Source organism: Lissotriton helveticus, chromosome 2_2 (genome assembly GCF_964261635.1).
Source record: "Lissotriton helveticus chromosome 2_2, aLisHel1.1, whole genome shotgun sequence".
NCBI classification, from domain to species: domain Eukaryota; kingdom Metazoa; phylum Chordata; class Amphibia; order Caudata; family Salamandridae; genus Lissotriton; species Lissotriton helveticus.
Genome location: NC_136060.1, coordinates 328,823,663 through 328,845,401, shown reverse-complemented (window position 1 = coordinate 328,845,401; position 21,739 = coordinate 328,823,663). Strand labels below are relative to the sequence as shown.

The 21,739-nt window shown below is 45.3% G+C and overlaps 1 protein-coding gene across 1 annotated transcript in view; it reads right to left on the bottom strand.

Annotated features, from left to right (window-relative positions):
- ZBTB49 (zinc finger and BTB domain containing 49) overlaps positions 1–21,739 on the bottom strand; it is a 201,524-nt gene that overhangs the window by 24,594 nt on the left and 155,191 nt on the right. Inside the window, exon 7 of the mRNA XM_078678479.1 lies at positions 15,559–15,720. Within this exon, the coding sequence (XP_078534605.1) occupies positions 15,559–15,720 (162 nt within the window). The remainder of the gene's footprint in view (positions 1–15,558; positions 15,721–21,739) is intronic.

The window sequence follows — 21,739 nt, the reverse complement described above, 5'->3', positions numbered from 1 at the left end:
AAATATTGACTGCTCTCGGGCTCTTAACATTAAAACCAATCTGTGAGAAGTCACAGTCATAAAAACTTGTATGGCTTCGTGTGAAAGTAGAATCGAGGGATTACAATCGTTAAAATGTGTTTAAATAGACACCAAAATACACTCAAATATGGCGCCCATCTGTGTAAGCGAGGACATTAGGACTCTATACTATGCGGTGAACAATATAGATACATTGAGTGGATACAGAGTTAACCCATGCAGAAGTAATATAGACTGAGATCATTCGCATACGTTGTAAGGATTTGTTTATATACATTTACTTCGGCTTGAAACTTTTGTACAACTTAGTTGATGGCGTCATATTTAAGTAAATAAAGGTAACGTATCCCAAAAGGTGGCGCCTGACGCCGTACGTGGGTTGCATGACTAATGGACCACCGCAGGATAATCACAGGTGTCGAATATATGGTACAGGGTATGTAAACGCGGTGAGAAGGGCGTCGCTCTTGTATGCGAGACCGGAAGATTGGCGTAACTCAGAGGGTCATCCACGCTGTGGTGAGCACTAAGTTGGTTAGCTTAAAGAATGGGGCTTTAAAATAACTGGCAAGAGGATGGGTGTTTGGATATTACTGTGGGAACGATTGATAGATGACGTTACAGATGGTTGGGTCAGCCCTTCTTGGATGTATTCTGATCCACTTCTTGTAAACGTGAATTCACGGATGTGGGGTATGAAAGTCGTTTCGTATTTTATGTGAAGTCTTTAAAGGTTTTTATAAAACAAAGTTCTGCTGCAATCTAACACTGGCACTATGTGTATTTGTATTTTGAGTATTACTAATGGACCGTATCTTGGTCATTAGTTTATCGTGACATGAATGGATTAGGAGGGATACACCCTGTATGAGATACATCAGAGATTATACCCGGCGCTCTCTGCTTTTCATAAATAGTAAGTGATGGTAAACAGCTATTTTTATGTTAAGAGCTAAATATGTGCATGCGGTGATGCTGTCAATGATGGCTTTTTTAGAAGTACATGAACAGGATTTGTGCATACATAAAGTATAAACAAGGGGTCTAAGATGATGAAGCGGGACCGCGTGGGTTGGTTACTGTCTAAGGATAGAGCCGACGAGTTGTTAAAATACGGCCTAAGTCAACCCGCTCATCTCGCCCTTTTGAAATTGACTGATACATTAAAAATTACGAGGGATTTTAACATTAATGTGGTATGCTTTGATAGATTTTTGAGGGCAACGACACTGACGAACTGTTCTTGTTGTTTGCTGGGACAACATCTGATGCTTACACTGAGCTGTTTTATTGTGTAAGTACACGGCCGATGATACATTTGTGACTATCAAGTGCATATATTTTTCTGATTTTCTAATCTAATCCCTGGATACGAGATATCTTGGGAGATATCTTGGGATAATGAAGTGTAATATATAGAGCACAAATAAAGTGCATAAGTGACAAAGTAGGACCGCATGGATCGTTTAGTTTCGTCCAATGATAGCAATTACGAGCTCCGCAAATACGGCTTAAGTCGGCCCGCTTGCGCAGCCTGTGTGAAATTGATTGGTTTACCAGAAATTAGGAGGGTGCGAATACCAATGTTATATGCTTTGACAGATCCTTGAGGGCGTCATTACTGACGAATTATATCTTGTGTGGACGTTGAGAAAATATCCGGTTTTAATATTCGGCTGTCTTACTGTGAAAGATACGGATTACGACAATTTTGTGATTAGTAAGTGCACAGAAATATTTATTGTGATTTTAAAATATGTGTTTATAGATACATGGTTTCATCACTGCAGTTGCTTTTTCAAACGTGGCATGAACATCTGTCAAAATATAATGATCAAGGTATGAAATATAATGTAGTTAACACTAACTTCAATTTATTGTCATTATAGATCAAAGTGTAATTAGGCATTCTATTTATATAGGATAGATTTCCTTTTATGCACAGCACAATGAACTAAAAGAGTTATAATATGGAATATGATGTTTATGGATTTCCTAAATTTGTCTCCTCCCACTCTTACAAATGCTTAGGATACCATGATTATTAAATGGTTTGTTCGGCTTCCCATTATTGCATACTGATATTGAGGATATTGTCAGCAAGTGATAGGCAATACCTATGGGGGTGGGGTCGCACACTACTCACACACCGGCGGTGCCGCCCCTAAGGACTCTGGTCAATGTAGTAAAGTGTTCGCGATGCATCATCTTTCGATCTTCTGCTATCTTCGCTGTCTTCGCCATCCCTGGACACGTGTTTCGGGGTATCACCCCTCGTCAGCAGGGATAGGCCGTGTACTGGGGTTGCCGATGGCTGCCAATATCTGCCAGGTATAGTACCACTCAGGCGCGTAGTTGCGGGATCCCAGGCTCGTCAGCCCACTGCTCACGGGAGCTTTAAAGTTACAAATGGGGGTGGGGTCGCACACTACTCACACACCGGCGGTGTCGCCCCTAAGGACTCTGGTCAATGTAGTAAAGTGTTCGCAATGCATCATCTTTCGATCTGCTGCTATCTTCGCTGTCTTCGCCATCCCTGGACACGTGTTTCGGGCTATCACCCCTCGTCAGCAGGGATAGGCCGTGTACTGGGGTTGCCGATGGCTGCCAATATCTGCCAGGTATAGTACCACTCAGGCGCGTAGGTGCGGGATCCCAGGCTTGTCAGCCCACTGCTCACGGGAGCTTTAAAGTTACAAATGGGGGTGGGGTCGCACACTACTCACACACCGGCGGTGTCGCCCCTAAGGACTCTGGTCAATGTAGTAAAGTGTTCGCGATGCATCATCTTTCGATCTTCTGCTATCTTCGCTGTCTTCGCCATCCCTGGACACGTGTTTCGGGGTATCACCCCACGTCAGCAGGAATAGGCCGTGTACTGGGGTTGCCGATGGCTGCCAATATCTGCCAGTTATAGTACCGCTCAGGTGCGTAGGTGCGGGATCCCAGGCTCGTCAGCCCACTGCTCACGGGAGCTTTAAAGTTACAAATGGGGGTGGGGTCGCACACTACTCACACACCGGCGGTGTCGCCCCTAAGGACTCTGGTCAATTTAGTAAAGTGTTCGCAATGCATCATCTTTCGATCTTCTGCTATCTTCGCCATCCCTGGACACGTGTTTCGGGGTATCACCCCTCGTCAGCAGGGATAGGCCGTGTACTGGGGTTGCCGATGGCTGCCAATATCTGCCAGGTATAGTACCACTCAGACGCGTAGGTGCGGGATCCCAGGCTCATCAGCCCACTGCTCACGGGAGCTTTAAAGTTACAAATGCGGGTGGGGTCGCACACTACTCACACACCGGCGGTGTCGCCTCGAAAGGACTCTGGTCAATGTAGTAAAGTGTTCGCGATGCATCATCTTTCGATCTTCTGCTATCTTCGCTGTCTTCGCCATCCCTGGACACGTGTTTCGGGGTATCACCCCTCGTCAGCAGGGATAGGCCGTGTACTGGGGTTGCCGATGGCTGCCAATATCTGCCAGGTATAGTACCACTCAGGCGCGTAGGTGCGGGATCCCAGGCTCGTCAGCCCACTGCTCACGGGAGCTTTAAAGTTACAAATGGGGGTGGGGTCGCACACTACTCACACACCGGCGGTGTCGCCCCTAAGGACTCTAGTCAATGTAGTAAAGTGTTCGCGATGCATCATCTTTCGATCTTCTGCTATCTTCGCTGTCTTCGCCATCCCTGGACACGTGTTTCGGGGTATCACCCCTCGTTAGCAGGGATAGGCCGTGTACTGGGGTTGCCGATGGCGGCCAATATCTGCCAGGTATAGTACCACTCAGGCGCGTAGGTGCGGGATCCCAGGCTCGTCAGCCCACTGCTCACGGGAGCTTTAAAGGTACAAATGGGGGTGGGGTCGCACACTACTCACACACCGGCGGTGTCGCCCCTAAGGACTCTGGTCAATGTAGTAAAGTGTTTGCGATGCATCATCTTTCGATCTTCTGCTATCTTCGCTGTCTTCGCCATCCCTGGACACGTGTTTCGGGGTATCACCCCTCGTCAGCAGGAATAGGCCGTGTACTGGGGTTGCCGATGGCTGCCAATATCTGCCAGTTATAGTACCACTCAGGCGCGTAGGTGCGGGATCCCAGGCTCGTCAGCCCACTGCTCACGGGAGCTTTAAAGTTACAAATGGGGGTGGGGTCGCACACTACTCACACACCGGCGGTGTCGCCCCTAAGGACTCTGGTCAATTTAGTAAAGTGTTCGCAATGCATCATCTTTCGATCTTCTGCTATCTTCGCCATCCCTGGACACGTGTTTCGGGGTATCACCCCTCGTCAGCAGGGATAGGCCGTGTACTGGGTTTGCCGATGGCTGCCAATATCTGCCAGGTATAGTACCACTCAGACGCGTAGGTGCGGGATCCCAGGCTCATCAGCCCACTGCTCACGGGAGCTTTAAAGTTACAAATGCGGGTGGGGTCGCACACTACTCACACACCGGCGGTGTCGCCTCGAAAGGACTCTGGTCAATGTAGTAAAGTGTTCGCGATGCATCATCTTTCGATCTTCTGCTATCTTCGCTGTCTTCGCCATCCCTGGACACGTGTTTCGGGGTATCACCCCTCGTCAGCAGGGATAGGCCGTGTACTGGGGTTGCCGATGGCTGCCAATATCTGCCAGGTATAGTACCACTCAGGCGCGTAGGTGCGGGATCCCAGGCTCGTCAGCCCACTGCTCACGGGAGCTTTAAAGGTACAAATGGGGGTGGGGTCGCACACTACTCACACACCGGCGGTGTCGCCCCTAAGGACTCTGGTCAATGTAGTAAAGTGTTCGCGATGCATCATCTTTCGATCTTCTGCTATCTTCGCTGTCTTCGCCATCCCTGGACACGTGTTTCGGGGTATCACCCCTCGTCAGCAGGGATAGGCCGTGTACTGGGGTTGCCGATGGCTGCCAATATCTGCCAGGTATAGTACCACTCAGGCGCGTAGGTGCGGGATCCCAGGCTCGTCAGCCCACTGCTCACGGGAGCTTTAAAGTTACAAATGGGGGTGGGGTCGCACACTACTCACACACCGGCGGTGTCGCCCCTAAGGACTCTAGTCAATGTAGTAAAGTGTTCGCGATGCATCATCTTTCGATCTTCTGCTATCTTCGCTGTCTTCGCCATCCCTGGACACGTGTTTCGGGGTATCACCCCTCGTTAGCAGGGATAGGCCGTGTACTGGGGTTGCCGATGGCGGCCAATATCTGCCAGGTATAGTACCACTCAGGCGCGTAGGTGCGGGATCCCAGGCTCGTCAGCCCACTGCTCACGGGAGCTTTAAAGGTACAAATGGGGGTGGGGTCGCACACTACTCACACACCGGCGGTGTCGCCCCTAAGGACTCTGGTCAATGTAGTAAAGTGTTTGCGATGCATCATCTTTCGATCTTCTGCTATCTTCGCTGTCTTCGCCATCCCTGGACACGTGTTTCGGGGTATCACCCCTCGTCAGCAGGAATAGGCCGTGTACTGGGGTTGCCGATGGCTGCCAATATCTGCCAGTTATAGTACCACTCAGGCGCGTAGGTGCGGGATCCCAGGCTCGTCAGCCCACTGCTCACGGGAGCTTTAAAGTTACAAATGGGGGTGGGGTCGCACACTACTCACACACCGGCGGTGTCGCCCCTAAGGACTCTGGTCAATTTAGTAAAGTGTTCGCAATGCATCATCTTTCGATCTTCTGCTATCTTCGCCATCCCTGGACACGTGTTTCGGGGTATCACCCCTCGTCAGCAGGGATAGGCCGTGTACTGGGTTTGCCGATGGCTGCCAATATCTGCCAGGTATAGTACCACTCAGACGCGTAGGTGCGGGATCCCAGGCTCATCAGCCCACTGCTCACGGGAGCTTTAAAGTTACAAATGCGGGTGGGGTCGCACACTACTCACACACCGGCGGTGTCGCCTCGAAAGGACTCTGGTCAATGTAGTAAAGTGTTCGCGATGCATCATCTTTCGATCTTCTGCTATCTTCGCTGTCTTCGCCATCCCTGGACACGTGTTTCGGGGTATCACCCCTCGTCAGCAGGGATAGGCCGTGTACTGGGGTTGCCGATGGCTGCCAATATCTGCCAGGTATAGTACCACTCAGGCGCGTAGGTGCGGGATCCCAGGCTCGTCAGCCCACTGCTCACGGGAGCTTTAAAGGTACAAATGGGGGTGGGGTCGCACACTACTCACACACCGGCGGTGTCGCCCCTAAGGACTCTGGTCAATGTAGTAAAGTGTTCGCGATGCATCATCTTTCGATCTTCTGCTATCTTCGCTGTCTTCGCCATCCCTGGACACGTGTTTCGGGGTATCACCCCTCGTCAGCAGGGATAGGCCGTGTACTGGGGTTGCCGATGGCTGCCAGTATCTGCCAGGTATAGTACCACTCAGGCGCGTAGGTGCGGGATCCCAGGCTCGCCAGCCCACTGCTCACGGGAGCTTTAAAGTTACAAATGGGGGTGGGGTCGCACACTACTCACACACCGGCGGTGTCGCCCCTAAGGACTCTGGTCAATGTAGTAAAGTGTTCGCGATGCATCATCTTTCGATCTTCTGCTATCTTCGCTGTCTTCGCCATCCCTGGACACGTGTTTCGGGGTATCACCCCTCGTCAGCAGGGATAGGCCGTGTACTGGGGTTGCCGATGGCTGCCAATATCTGCCAGGTATAGTACCACTCAGGCGCGTAGGTGCGGGATCCCAGGCTCGTCAGCCCACTGCTCACGGGAGCTTTAAAGTTACAAATGGGGGTGGGGTCGCACACTACTCACACACCGGCGGTGTCGCCCCTAAGGACTCTGGTCAATGTAGTAAAGTGTTTGCGATGCATCATCTTTCGATCTTCTGCTATCTTCGCCATCCCTGGACACGTGTTTCGGGGTATCACCCCTCGTCAGCAGGGATAGGCCGTGTACTGGGGCTGCCTATGGCTGCCAATATCTGCCAGGTATAGTACCACTCAGGCGCGTAGGTGCGGGATCCCAGGCTCGTCAGCCCACTGCTCACGGGAGCTTTAACGTTACAAATGGGGGTGGGGTCGCACACTACTCACACACCGGCGGTGTCGCCCCTAAGGACTCTGGTCAATGTAGTAAAGTGTTCGCGATGCATCATCTTTCGATCTTCTGCTATCTTCGCTGTCTTCGCCATCCCTGGACACGTGTTTCGGGGTATCACCCCTCGTCAGCAGGGATAGGCCGTGTACTGGGGTTGCCGATGGCTGCCAATATCTGCCAGGTATAGTACCACTCAGGCGCGTAGGTGCAGGATCCCAGGCTCGTCAGCCCACTGCTCACAGGAGCTTTAAAGTTACAAATGGGGGTGGGGTCGCACACTACTCACACACCGGCGGTGTCGCCCCTAAGGACTCTGGTCAATGTAGTAAAGTGTTCGCGATGCATCATCTTTCGATCTTCTGCTATCTTCGCTGTCTTCGCAATCCCTGGACACGTGTTTCATGTGTGAGTAGTGTGCGACCCCACCCCCATTTGTAACTTTAAAGCTCTCGTGAGCAGCGGTCTGACGAGCCTGGGATTCAGCACCTACGCGCCTGAGTGGTAATATACCTGGCAGATATTGGCAGCCATCGGCAACCCCAGTACACGGCCTATCCCTGCTGAAGAGGGGTGATACCCCGAAACACGTGTCCAGGGATGGCGAAGACAGCGAAGATAGCAGAAGATCGAAAGATGATGCATCGCGAACACTTTACTACATTGACCAGAGTCCTTAGGGGCGACACCGCCGGTGTGTGAGTAGTGTGCGACCCCACCCCCATTGATAGGCAATACCTGTTCCACTTAAAAAAGGTGAATAATGAATTACACTGATTTTGTATACTTGAACATGTTCTTTTATTGCATATATTTTGTAAATATTGTGTTTTTATAAATTGCTTCCAGCCCTCAAGAAGTCCCAGGAGGGATGAAACGCGTTGGCGGCAAGCAATTCTGTGATATTTTAAATAAATAAAGTGTCTCTGAATAAAAAGAATGAAATATCTTCAATCAAGTCTCTGAGATTGCTTATTTTTATCATTTGGGAAGCTACTTAATGTTATATTGTGTTTTCTGTTGTGCCTTGATGTACTAGGACATAAATATAAATACCATACACTTGCTCACTCTGGTGCGGGGTCAAGTGTGTTTTTTGGTTAGAGGTGATTCATAATCGCCTATGTGGGAGGTGTATGGATCACATCCCAGAACCCAACACACAGGGATTAAAAGAAGATAGGCTTACGTTAACAGTGATGTTTAGTGCTGGTCTCGCATAGCTCTGACCCTTTGCAGTTTTTTTCACTGGTGAACAAATGATGAAATTGTTGACATTGTATGTTAAATACATAGAGCAGTGCAAATAGGGTTTTCAGGCAAAATCCTGAATATACGCTTTATTAGTTTCAGGGATTCAGGCAGATCCTCATCCCTGTCTGCATGCAACACAAGAGTACACTGATATAACAGTTGGAGAAGTAGAACAGGAGTGCACCCCACACACCCACAGAACACGCACAAAACCTCTGCATTATCCTGGACTCCTCGCTCTTAATGAACCACCAAATCAACGCTGTTTGGTAACACCTGCTTCTACATGCTCCGCATGCTTCATAAGATCTTCAAGCGGATTCCCAGTGAGTCCAGGAAAACAGTCACCCATGCCACCTGAGACCTTCACTGGCTACTTTAAGCTCCTCACGCATGCCTACAAAGGTCTCCACAATGCCGGAACTGCATACCTCAAACACCTCCTCTCCTTCTACACTCCTACCAGGCATCTCTGCTCAACTGGCCCTGGATTTGCAAGACCACTTCTGGAGGAAGGTCCTCTTACTACCTCGCTATGATGACCTGGAACTCCCTGTCTCCACGCCGAATATAGCATGTTACACCGCATGCTATTATATCACGTATTATTACAACGTGGTCGTTACAACGACCGCGTAAGTAGGCAATACCTTTACATCGCAAGTCATTACAACGACTTAGATGTAGGGGGTGTGCTGGACTTAGGAATAGTATTATTTTCTATTCCTACCTCAGTTTGCGCAACAGCAGGAAAGGTGTTGGATTTCATCTCCAACACATTAGCGCCCCCTACAGCAAGTCGTTCTAATGACTTGTGATGTAAAGGTATTGCGTACTAACAATGCAGTCGTTGGAACGACCATGTTGTAAAAGTACTACGTTGTGACAACAGCGTTGTTGTAAACGCTTTTTCCCCTCTACACCTCAGGCAATCACTATTGCTGCCACAAATCAGGAAGGACCTTAACACCTGGCTCTTCGACTGAACCGCAGATTCCCCACTCGGCGCCTTGAGACCCTCACAGGTGGGTAGTCGAGATTATAAGAAACCTGATTGATTCACATGCTGCACTGCCACGATTCTCAATGTCTCTCCTCTAAGTGTCTGCTTTCTCCTCTCATAAACAGTGGCATCTATCCTTCAGCACCATATTAGCCAACGCCTTGGATGAGGGGAAAAGGATCCTCCTCCCCCTAGTGGCTATCATGTCACAGGTTGGGCACTGGCGCCCTAGACATCAGGCTCGGGTCACTCTCAAGTTGGGGCTGTATCTTTATTCTAATGTCTGGTCTGCGACCATCCCCTTCACATCAATCAGGCATTGAGCGATTCTTCTCAGTTTGGGTCAAAATTTTACATACGTGTGTTTCCTCTAGCATCTAGAAGGCCAATATTTCTCCAGAGCCAGGTTCTCTGCTTCACCTTCTGCTCTCGGTCTCATCTAACTTAGGTTGAGTTGGGTTCAAATTGATGTTCATCATTGATGGAGCAAGGTTTCCTACGTAAAGAAACTTGCTCGGATTCAATCCTCTCGAATATTTAACCAACATGTTTTGTAAATACTAATAATTGCATTACACAACATTTGCTTTACCTAGGGGAAGCTTTTGAATGTGCTTTACTAACAAGTAATCCGAGTGTCTAATATGGCTGCCAAAAAACACGGGAATCTTCTGCGCATGCGTCTACTGCATCTATGTAGTATGAAGTCTTTCGCGGGAAATCTTTGCAGCTGCGCAGTAGTATTAAAGATGGACGCTTTGAATCTCACATGTTAATGCACATGCTACGCTTCAAACTAAATCTCGATTGTCTTACTAAACTGCTAATGCAATAGCTAAAATAAATTAAGGAAATTAGAGTAGGAATAAGTGGTATACAGTGCATTCATTTATTCATATTCTAACATGTTATTCTTTTACTTTATCATTAGTTGGTATTCGGGCCTTGAGGGTGACTGAAAATCGCCATCTTGTCTTCCTTTGCGCAACCATACTCGACTCTGTCAAACTCCGCATTGTGACATTGAAACAAAGCCAAGGACACTTGAAGGAGAAAAGCACCTGGGAACAGCACTTCTTGACCCGAAGAGGGGAAGAAGTCGACAAAATTTTGCATGCATTGTTGATGAAATTGATTCTGTGTGGTTTGGGAATTAAAGCATGGGAAAATAAGTAAGGGGAGGAAGCATAGAACAGTAAACGTTACAAAAATTACATTACATTTGTATGGTGTGATGACCTCTCCCCATCCCATTGTCTAATCATCATTAGGAAATAAACGCATATTGAAACATTGGGTGGTGTTACATACACTGAGAATAGTATAACTAAGGTAGGCTCAGTAAGTTAGATTGTCTGACTTGTCACCGACCTATCACCGACCCATCATTGCTGCAGAAGACACCAGAGGCCAAGGAGGTCAGAAACTCTGTCCGAGAACTCTGACAGAAGAATCGAGGAGGAGAGACGGTGAGAAAGAAGAGCCAGAGAGATCGCTGAAGGAGAAAAATCTGTCCATCCAGAAGGGGGAAGAATCAAGGAGAGTAGCACCAGAGAGGGGTGTAATGCAGGTGTTGCACTTAGAAGAGGTTACCTGTCCTGTCCTGCAGCTGTCCTGAACTGTTGGCTCCTGACTACTCGGGAGTCCCTTTTCCAGCTCCTTGGCAAGGGGTTGGTCCTCACACCATACTAGGTAATATAAATCTGTATGGTATGTCCTTGTACCGTTTTCCTTTCCAACCCATCCCAGGTACCCAAGTCATGAGATTTTACTAAGTCTTAATGTCTTTACTTAGATCATTATTTCTTCTTGAAAAGTTTGGTGTTTGCCATGAATTGGTATTTGACTCACAAAAGTATTGCATAGATAAAGGTTTTAAAACTTCCCCGAGTCTGTGGTCATTCATTATGCTAACAATCTGATCTATTGACCAGAGGAAAATTGAGAACTAAGGTGACAAGGTATTTGTATGAAATGGTGTACAGGTATAATTCACTATAAGGTAAATATAATTCCCGATCACCAAAATGATTGGCAGCTGATTGTATGAATGTTTTATGGGCCCAGGTGAGTGTGGTATATTTAGAATAAACCCAAGCTGGTAATTTTGCTGCATCATCATCAAGTGACATGTTTAAAAGATTTTATAAAATCTCTGGCCTGAACCCTAAAAGCGGGTATGACTTCTGAGTACCAGACATGCATTTATCTGGTTGCAAACTGTCTGCTGTATCTAAGGCACAGTGTATGCCTTTTTTGCACCAAAGTCGGTGCACTTTGATTGTATGGCTCAGCAGCCATTGCAGAACCTCCTCCGTTTCAAACCACTAGTGGGATTTTCTGTGTCAGTAGACATTGTATTCATATCCTGCTACAGCTATCATTAATCTACACGGCTGCCTTGTCTGACTTGCCAATGATTGTGATGGGTCTGTGTTGATTAACAGTGGCTTTGCAAGCAACTTCGTTTATCCACCGGCCCAGATATCTACAGCCCCATAGACACATCCTGCCCCTTACAAGTCAAGCTCGACAAAAAGATATTCTGGATGTGAAGTGCCAGATGGACAATGCATTTCAGGTGTAAAAGAGAAGTGAAGTAGAAATAGACATCTTGACAGATGGAAAATGGGCTGGAAACTCTACTCAATTTCCAGGTTGTGCTGCACTATACTGGCTCTTACCTAACATTTGGATAACTGGTTTTAACGAATGTCGCATAGTAGCAGTGAGGAGGACATAACTTTATTAGCCTGAGTGTGTGGCTCTCCGGGTAGTTCTCGCTGCACGACGGTGCAGCGTGCTTCTTTGGTGAAGCAGGACGGGCGCGGCCGCTTTTGCTTGGCTGCTCTGCCGGGTCGCGCTGTGTCTCTGACACTGGGTCTGGGGCGCGGCGCGCAGACGGCGGGCGCTGGACTGGGTGGCCGCTCTCGCCCCGTTGGTCGATGTAGCCCTGGCCGATTGAGGCAGTGGGGGACACACCGGACGACTCTAGTGCTCAGGGCACGTAGGGAGGTACTCTACCTTACCTTGTCTCGTATTTGTTTTGGCTAGTCTACACCTGGATGTCAGCACTCCAAACAATAATTTCAGTAGACTACCCACTCGATTAACAACCACTGTCTCCTGTAAACTAGGTACCATACCTCCCCAGCCGGTCCCACGGGAGCAGACTGAGAGGTCCATCAGGGAACCTGTTGAGGGTAAGGTCACCTAATTAACACTCCTCAGATTTTAAAGCACAGTACAAAATTGTTTCTTCGTGTCATTTCCGACCGATGCATGGTATGGCTTGGACTAATTGATCACATCGATGGTTTGCCAGTATTTACAAACATTTATGCTCGGGTTTTTATAACAAGCACGGTTAGTGTGTGTGTGTGTGCGCTCACTATTTTTCTCTGGGTGAAACTTCATCAATGCAGTTATCCTGTATAATGCCTTTCATCTCATTTCCACAGGTATTCACACTGCAGCAGGACCGACTGGCCTGCATTCTGGTATTACTGACTAATTAAGGTTGTATACCTACCTGCAAGTTTTTGACCCTTCACTTTTGTATATATTTTCACTACATTTTTCACTGTGTGGTACGATCTTACTAGGTCCTGAAGAATTGCCATCAGGCAAGAAACATGTTGACCAATAATTGAGGGTAGTAGTCCAGTTTACTCTAAGAGTGTTAGGGTAACTGTCTCTCCCCTCCCACACCACCTTCCTTCGTTTTTAACCAAGGGAGTCTACCACGAGAATAAATTCAGTGTGTGGACTGACTCACCTTTTTTAATTTAGCACTCACGTCACGACCACACTCCCCAGGCCCTCTCACACGCATGCACCATATGGCGGGAACAAAAGATCTCCGATAAAGAGCCCCGGTTTCGGGAGCCCGTCAGACATTGCAGCGCCAGTCTGACGAGGAGCAGAGCCCATATGATGAAGCATGACACCTAGCTTGCTGGGTGTGTGAGGGTTCTAGTTCCAACTAGGGGATTCTCCCCACTTACCAGCACACACACCACCTTCCGTCACTCTTCCCGGGGAACTTTTGTACACCCTTTTGTGTCACTAGTCTATAGGACAAGTACACTGGACCCCGTAAAATATTGTCCTATCCTAGTCCCTCCCCTTTGTATTGACATATTTAGAATAAACCCAAGCTGGTAATTTTGCTGCATCATCATCAAGTGACATGTTTAAAAGATTTTATAAAATCTCTGGCCTGAACCCTAAAAGCGGGTATGACTTCTGAGTACCAGACATGCATTTATCTGGTTGCAAACTGTCTGCTGTATCTAAGGCACAGTGTATGCCTTTTTTGCACCAAAGTCGGTGCACTTTGATTGTATGGCTCAGCAGCCATTGCAGAACCTCCTCCGTTTCATACCACTAGTGGGATTTTCTGTGTCAGTAGACATTGTATTCATATCCTGCTACAGCTATCATTAATCTACACGGCTGCCTTGTCTGACTTGCCAATGATTGTGATGGGTCTGTGTTGATTAACAGTGGCTTTGCAAGCAACTTCGTTTATCCACCGGCCCAGATATCTACAGCCCCATAGACACATCCTGCCCCTTACAAGTCAAGCTCGACAAAAAGATATTCTGGATGTGAAGTGCCAGATGGACAATGCATTTCAGGTGTAAAAGAGAAGTGAAGTAGAAATAGACATCTTGACAGATGGAAAATGGGCTGGAAACTCTACTCAATTTCCAGGTTGTGCTGCACTATACTGGCTCTTACCTAACATTTGGATAACTGGTTTTAACGAATGTCGCATAGTAGCAGTGAGGAGGACATAACTTTATTAGCCTGCTGATCTTAGAAGGCATTAACATTCTCAGTTAGGGCAAGACTTGGGGGTGCCCCCCTAAAGAAGACAGGAGGAAAGAAAACAAAGCGAGAACATTGCTCATATTACCTTTTGTAGGGGGAATAGGAAACTGTGAGAATGGAGAACACTATTAAGCAATCAATTACTTCTAATTTACCAGGGGGTAATTAAAAATGTCTGCACTGTAGAGCCACTAATTTAGCTTGCATAGGAGTTACAATGGAATTTAAGGCTCCAAATTCAAGCAAAATTAAATACGGTGTTAAGAATCATACGGACTATGAACACAAAGTGTAATATGACCTCAAACTTTTTCAAGGTAAGCCGGACTTTAGCCAAGGCCTTTTTGGTATCTTTGAAATGAGCGCATTAGCTAAACCTCCAGTGACTGCAGAGGTGGTTGCTACTCACATGAGTTTGTACCACTAATTCCTGTAGGAAGCCTTTTTAAATTAGATTTGGGAACCACCTGATAATAGGGCCTGGCTTCAATCATTAAATCATGTTATTGAGCCAAACCATGCTTCAAATGCATTTGGGAAATTTGTGCAAATGTTTACGGTAAAGATCAAACAACTTGGGACCCTATTCTGGGTAGGCTTACATGCAAACATGGAAATAATATAGCCTTATAGCCCACTGTAGAGGGCTATACCGGCTATTAAAGGCTCTCTCCAGCGTTAAAGGCCAGAGCTGAAGGTGAGGGCCTTTAACAAGGGAGAGGGACGTTAATAGCCGGTATAGCCCAGCTACGAAGGGCAGAATGTTCTAACAAAACAAGACAAAGCCTTATGGGAGCGTGAGGGGATTGGAATCCCCTCGGGCTCCCTGAAGCCTTTGTTCACAGCCAAGCTGTGAACAAAGACACATTGTGATGTTGAAGCTCCAGGCTTATACCAGCCATTTTAAGCCCGGAGCACTCCATTGTTTTCAATGGAGCTCCCAACATTCCAATGTTCTAATAAACATTAGAACATTGGAATGTTGGGGGCTCCATTGAAAACAATGGAGTAGCTCCACGCTTATAATGGCTGGTATAAGTCTGGAGCTTCAACATTCCAATGCTTCTTTGTTCACAGCTCTGGCTGTGAACAAAGGTTTCAGGGAGCCTGATGGGATTTCAATCCCCTCGCGCTACCTAAAGCCTTTGTTTACTTTTTTAGAACATCCTGCCCTCTAGTGGCTGAATGTTCTAATAGTCCTTCGTAGCAGGGCTATAGCGGCTATTAAAGTCCCGGTCCCTTGTTAAAATCCCTCGCCTTCGGCTCGGACCTTTTACGCAGAAGCGGGCCTTTAATAGCCAGTGTAGCCCGCTACGGCGGGCTATAAGGCAATATGAAACTGACGAAGGATTGTTATGTTTGTAAGTTTATTCATGCATGAAAATATCACTACTCACCACAAGATGAACAGCTGTACGGTCTCTCCCCCTTGTGTCTGATCCCATGCTTTAATAACTTCTGATGCATATTGAAGGATTTTCCACATTCATCACAAACAAACACTTTATCCGTTGTATGTGTCTTTTTATGTTCTGTTAAATTGCTGAAATTACTAAATCCTAAAAGAACATATAATATATTAGTCTCTCATAAATACATCAATCCTATTTGTTTAGCAACCACACAGTCAAGAGTCATGAGATCATCAAATATTATATTATGCCAGAGATAAAGCTCAACAAATATTTCCAATAATGCTAATTGCTGTTGGGTACTTAGTTATGTGGACTGTAATGCGGTACTTAGCCGCTTCTTCCATATTAGAGTACTTGCACCACAAAATTAAGTTGGTCTTTGAAACAAAAGTCAATCACTTAACCCACTTATTTTAAACACATGTTTGAGCACATCAATCATAAAATACTTCATGTAAATAGGAAGAGCAATACGTGCATTAAAGAGCAATATGTATAGAATTATGAAGTTAAAAATGCCCAGCCACGACTCTGAAACAATCAATGGCAAAGTCAAAAAGTATTTCCCTTCAAAGGGGAGTGCACAGATATTTGCTTTGACAGACCTTATTTGCAATGGTAGGAGAAAAAAAAAAAAAACAATCCAAAATGTATACCGATGTGCCACGACATATCAGCATGCAGGACAGGCCATCTTGGAATGTGTTTACTAAAAAAGATGAACTTTTCCAATGCCGCCAAAGCACGTGAAGGCATTGTAATGCAACAACGGCCATTTTGAAAATGTTTTTTTATTATAAGAAACATAATTAAAATGATGCAAGTGTTCTGATATGGTTCCGTGTATAATATGTTGGACTCCAACTAAGGATGAGTTTGAATGTCAAACCTGTAAACAATTTTGAGAGATGAAATATGTATATGGTCAACTTGCAGATTTTGGCTATAATTTAGAATGATTCGTCATATAGCGAAGGTATTTCGTTGTAATGAGGAAGAGATAATTTATGGAAACAAACTAATTATAAAAGCTAAATGAGATGCCTGATTTGAGAATCTGAATTATGTGCAAGAGCCCTGTGGAAGTGGCGGTATTCCATGAAACATGTTTCGGCTTGACTCAACATAAATCTTTTGGTGGAGCCTATACAGCGCTTTCCCTGTTAGGCAAGCACTATATAGGCTCCACCAAAAGTTGTAGGTAGTTTATGGAGGTCTGACTCCTCCCATACTTTAGACTGGCTTTTGTCTGCGTCCTTTAAAAATGTTAGCCTACAAATTGCTAATGGCGGGTGCATGTCCCACCTTTTATCGCACGTAAACTCCCATGGAGTATTGCTGCGGGAGCTAGCAGCAGCACACATGCAGCTCCCACGGCGAACCTCCCGCCCCATTAGTTCCACCCTCTCCCCGGGTCACTCCCACCCGTCACTTTCCATACTGTTTCCCCCTGCGGATCTGCCAGTTCGAATTGTTGCTTTAAATTAACAAAAAAAAAAATTGCAAGTCCTGCATCTACAGGTCCCGTGGGCCACACTGCGACTCTATGCTGTCACTAAATAAACAAAGAACAAGTGCATGTATGCTGCTTTACTTGGATCAGACGGCGCCTTCTGTTCTTCCAGGCAGGTATGTCACTGGTAATTTGGCTCCAACAACTTAGGTTGTTTATGCCTGTGCCTGCAGAGACACCGTGGCACTGTGCCCCTTAGCTTGAGCAGGTAGCACGGGGCTGCAGGTTTTTTTTGTGGCCGAAGCCAATGGGGAAAGACTGTATCTCATGGCTCTCCTTGGCTGTGGTGCACGAGGCCACAACTTTGCTAACGAGGTGTGATCAATTGTGATAATGTCACACATCAGCGTCAGTGTATTGTGTTGTTGATATCAGAGTATCAAGAGCCTTTAATTTTTGGTAGTCCGACACCCATGTGTATGTGTACGGGAAGGGCTGTATCATGTGTGGCGGAGTGCACACAAGTGCCAGGCTGCTAAGACACTAGGTTGCTGCCAGGCCAGTATCATAGCAGCCCCAATGATAAATTCAGGCCAGTGACGGTAATTATTAAATACGGCAATGTATTGCTGGTATATCTTTGTCCTTTCCTATGGGGGATAACGTAGCTGCTGATCCCCATTTTATTTCGCCGTTTTATATAGCGTGAACTCGGCCGGATGATATAAGAGCGTTTTACATGAGCACCAGTTGCATTACCTTGTTGGAGGAGCCGAGACTGCTCGCCCACCCTGGGCCTCACGGATGTATCACCCTTTCACCTGGGAGCCTCGGCAAGGAAGAGCCCGTTGCAAGAAACCTCATAAATTTAAGTTTCTGTGTCAAATATGTGGGCATTTTTTATGAACTTCATTGGATGCCGGTGTCAATTTATTTCTTGCTTGTTTGTGAGTGCTGCTGATGGAGAGAGGGTGAAAACAAAAAATTTGGTATAAGTCTCATGAAGTCACCTTCCCATAACTGTAATATGTATTAATCGTGTGGTTTTAAATTAACCAACGTAGAATAGAAAGCACACACACAAATACATGTGGGATACTAATTTGCCTGTGTTGCAAACCTTAATCCATTAATTATGTGAAACTGTTTTACTAATATAGTGCGGAAATGCTATAATCTAAACGAAAGGCTATGCATGTATGCTTCTTAAAAGTATAACTGTGGCAGAAATGACGGAGAACAGTAAGAAAACAATGCATCTATGTGGCTTTTGAGCTAGGTAACGAATAACAGGGTGAACATAGAATGGGGGATGTAAACAGAAGGGTTTTACTTAGAAATCTAACATTTAATTGTGTTTGTTTCTGTGATAGTTCCGGCTATGGCCCATGCGGCCTAGTAAAACATGGAGGGTTTGCAAGAATGTCTTTCTACGCATGCACAACTGTGCTCGAGAGAGGTGCAAGCAGTCTGTGCCTGTGCGGCTGGTGTCAAGTTCAGAGTGGCCTGAAGAGCAGAATGGTGCCAAGTTAAGATGTCCGTGTTGTGAGCCTGGGAAAGTACAGAGAAGTGACAAGTTAAAGGACAAGGGTGAAAGAATGCAATAACGAACAATTGGGACTTTATTGTGCTTCGAATTATGACTAGGTGGAAATACGGAAAATGAGGAGATGAGGTTATCCTCTTACAACCCTTGAGTGGACCAATGCAAATTGAATGCAGACCCTAAAAGTTACAAATTTTAGTTAGATAGTTAGGAAAAGGGTATAAAAGAGGTTGTTTGGAAGAGAGAAAAAAGCTTGCTTTTGAATTACTTTTCGCACCACGACATGCTGTTTTTGGGAACTCTGCTGTTCTAATCCTGATTTCTATTGCCGAGAAGATTGATAATATGTCTTTGACTTATTTTTCTGAACTTGTCTGCTAATAAATGTAAACTGTTTGAATTTAATTTTCTCTTTATTTAGGTGAATTAATAAAATGTTTAATTGAATTCGAACTGAAGGTTTAATAAAGTACGGTCATGCTAGGAGATATAAAAAATGTAAAATAAAAATTTAAGAAATGGAGAATTAAGCTGGTCTTGTTGTCCATTAGTTAACTTTTACTAGCTGATCCATTGGCCAAACAGTGGTTGTGTCTTGAATGTTTTCTCGAGAATTAAAACCATGGTAAGATCTAATAAAATGCATATATATATATATATATATATATATATATATATATATATATATATATATATATATAATGTGCAGAATTTAGACTAAATAGATGAAGTAGGACACTCCGCTATTCCAGCAGCTCATCCTCTGGTTTTCACTGATCTTGGGAGCAGGGTGATTTGTATGAATGAGTGACTTGCGGTGTCATGGGCCCCACCGACGAGTAAAGTGTGATAGCTCCTAGGATATATAGTGATGGTTTGGAGGGTTGTTTTAAAGCAGAGCTGGACCAGTTTTTCTTGGTAGAAGGAGTCTGGTTGCTATAGGTTAACTTGGACAGGTAATGTATAGATTTAGCAGGGTAATGTATATAGAGTTTTGATACACAGAAATGATGACTAACATTATATGTTGAGTCTGTATTACGTTATGTGTAGTCGGAATTGTGAGGCTTCTGGTTACTCTGCTTAGGAAGAGGAAAGTGTGGCAAGTAAGTTGCACATTACATAGTCTGTTTCAAAATAGTAATATCGTCGTGTATTACAAGTTAGGAACTTTACCGTATGTAAGTGGTGAATGGATAGCGAAGGACACCTGTAAAATCTTGGCTCTAAGCATAGGAGTCAAATGTACTCTGATTAAAACTTAGCCCTAAGAGAGTAGTAGAGTTGTTACTGGAGCTTGAGAGAAGGGTAAGGTAGAGGTAAGTGCTACTTTATCGGCGAACTAAAATTCTGTGGTAGAGAAGAGGTAAGCGCTGTCTACTGGAAAATACAGAATTCTTTCTAAAATTGAGGGAACTATCACTTTGGTTTTAGGGAAACAGACAAATGGAAATGTTTCATGTGGTTACTAACCGGGTTTAAATGTATAAAGTTGTCATATAGTGTGCCGATAAAATGTGTAAAGGAGGGGTCAGCCGGAGCTGCAGAAGCCGGAGCAGGGCTGACGTTAGAGGTGTCGCGCTGGGATTGGTCCATGTGACTAGAACGAAGTAAGCGCCGATTGGTACGCTAGCAAAAGCTGTGTAAGCATTGGTTGAAAACGATTGGAACGTATTCTGTTCTGATTGGTGCGTTAGTGTGAACCACGCTGTGATAAGTTGGTGTAGCGAAGTAGTTTGTGAAAGAGTGCGCGATTGTTTGAAAGTCGGGAAACAATCGAAAAATGGAGTTCTATTTTGGAGAAGAAAGAGAAAAACCTTCATGGTTTAAGAAATTGAAGAACATGTTTAAGAAGGACAAGGAAATAGTTACCAGAGAGGGAAAATTGCTTCCTCCACCTAAAACGCCTGCATCGTACATGATGACAAAATATGGCTATAATACCTGCATATGGTTAGAGAATTGGGCTAGATACACTAAGAATGATGGAGTGTTGGTATTTCCAGAAGTAGGTTCTTTTAGTACTGCTGTATTACGAAATTTGAGAGAGAAAATGACTAAGCTTGAACCGAGACCTAGACCAACTCAGTTTGAGGCATTGACCCAGTGGGGAGATGAGATGCATGAATTGGAGCGAGAAAGATTTGAGGAGTTCAGAGGACCTAGAGGTGGATTGAGAGGTTTGTGGGGAACGACTCATGAAGTAGAAATGCTGATATGTGTGATGGAATGTATCCGGTAAGAACAGTTGATGAAATGGTAGGACAGAAGTGTACAGAAAAGAGGAATAATGGGGAATCAGAGAAAAATATTATGGGGATGGTGAGACAGAGGATGAAGTTTTGGAGGAGATATTAAATAGAACACCCCCTCCATATAAACAGAGTACTGTAGCAGTGACTCCAAATGCCCCACCAATTGAGATCAGACTTACTGGTACACCAAAACGATTTTCTGAAAGTAAAGACAGTACCGAGAGGGAGGAATTGAGATATGATTCTAATGCCCCATCTATGGAAACCAGATTTACTGGTACTCCAAGACAATATTGTGAGATTAGAGGTAGTATGGAAAGAGCAGAAAGGAGATTTGAAGGCAACCCAAGTACGTCCGAATATGTGCGATCTACTAATGAATTAACTGAAAAGATACAGGCACTCACTAAAAATATAGAAACTGTGACTGTCCCAGTAACAATAGGTCCTGTGATTCCAGTGTTCGAAAATCAGAAAATAAAAGAACCATCATTAACTATCCCTTTGAAACAAAGTTTACAAAAAGTAAGAGAAAAGGTTTATCCAGATCTATCTGACGTTAGGCATACTAGTCAGATGACGCCGCCTGATTTGACCTTTAATCAAAGTCTCCCATACAAGTTTCCAACGGGTGCGGAGTCAGATTCTGCAACACCCGAAAGAAGTGTAGAGAACATTGATTTATCACAAACTCCTATAGGACCGACAGAAAAGGAATTAAGTGATTGGCTTAAAACGTTAATTAAAGGATCAAGAACCTAAAGTGTTAGATGTGGTCAGAATGAAAATCGACATGGAAGAATTAATAATTGGAACTGTTGTGAATGTATCTAGGACCCTAATTAAATATTCCCGATTCATGCCCTTATGTGGTTATAACAAAACATATCGTTATAAAGGCATAAGAAT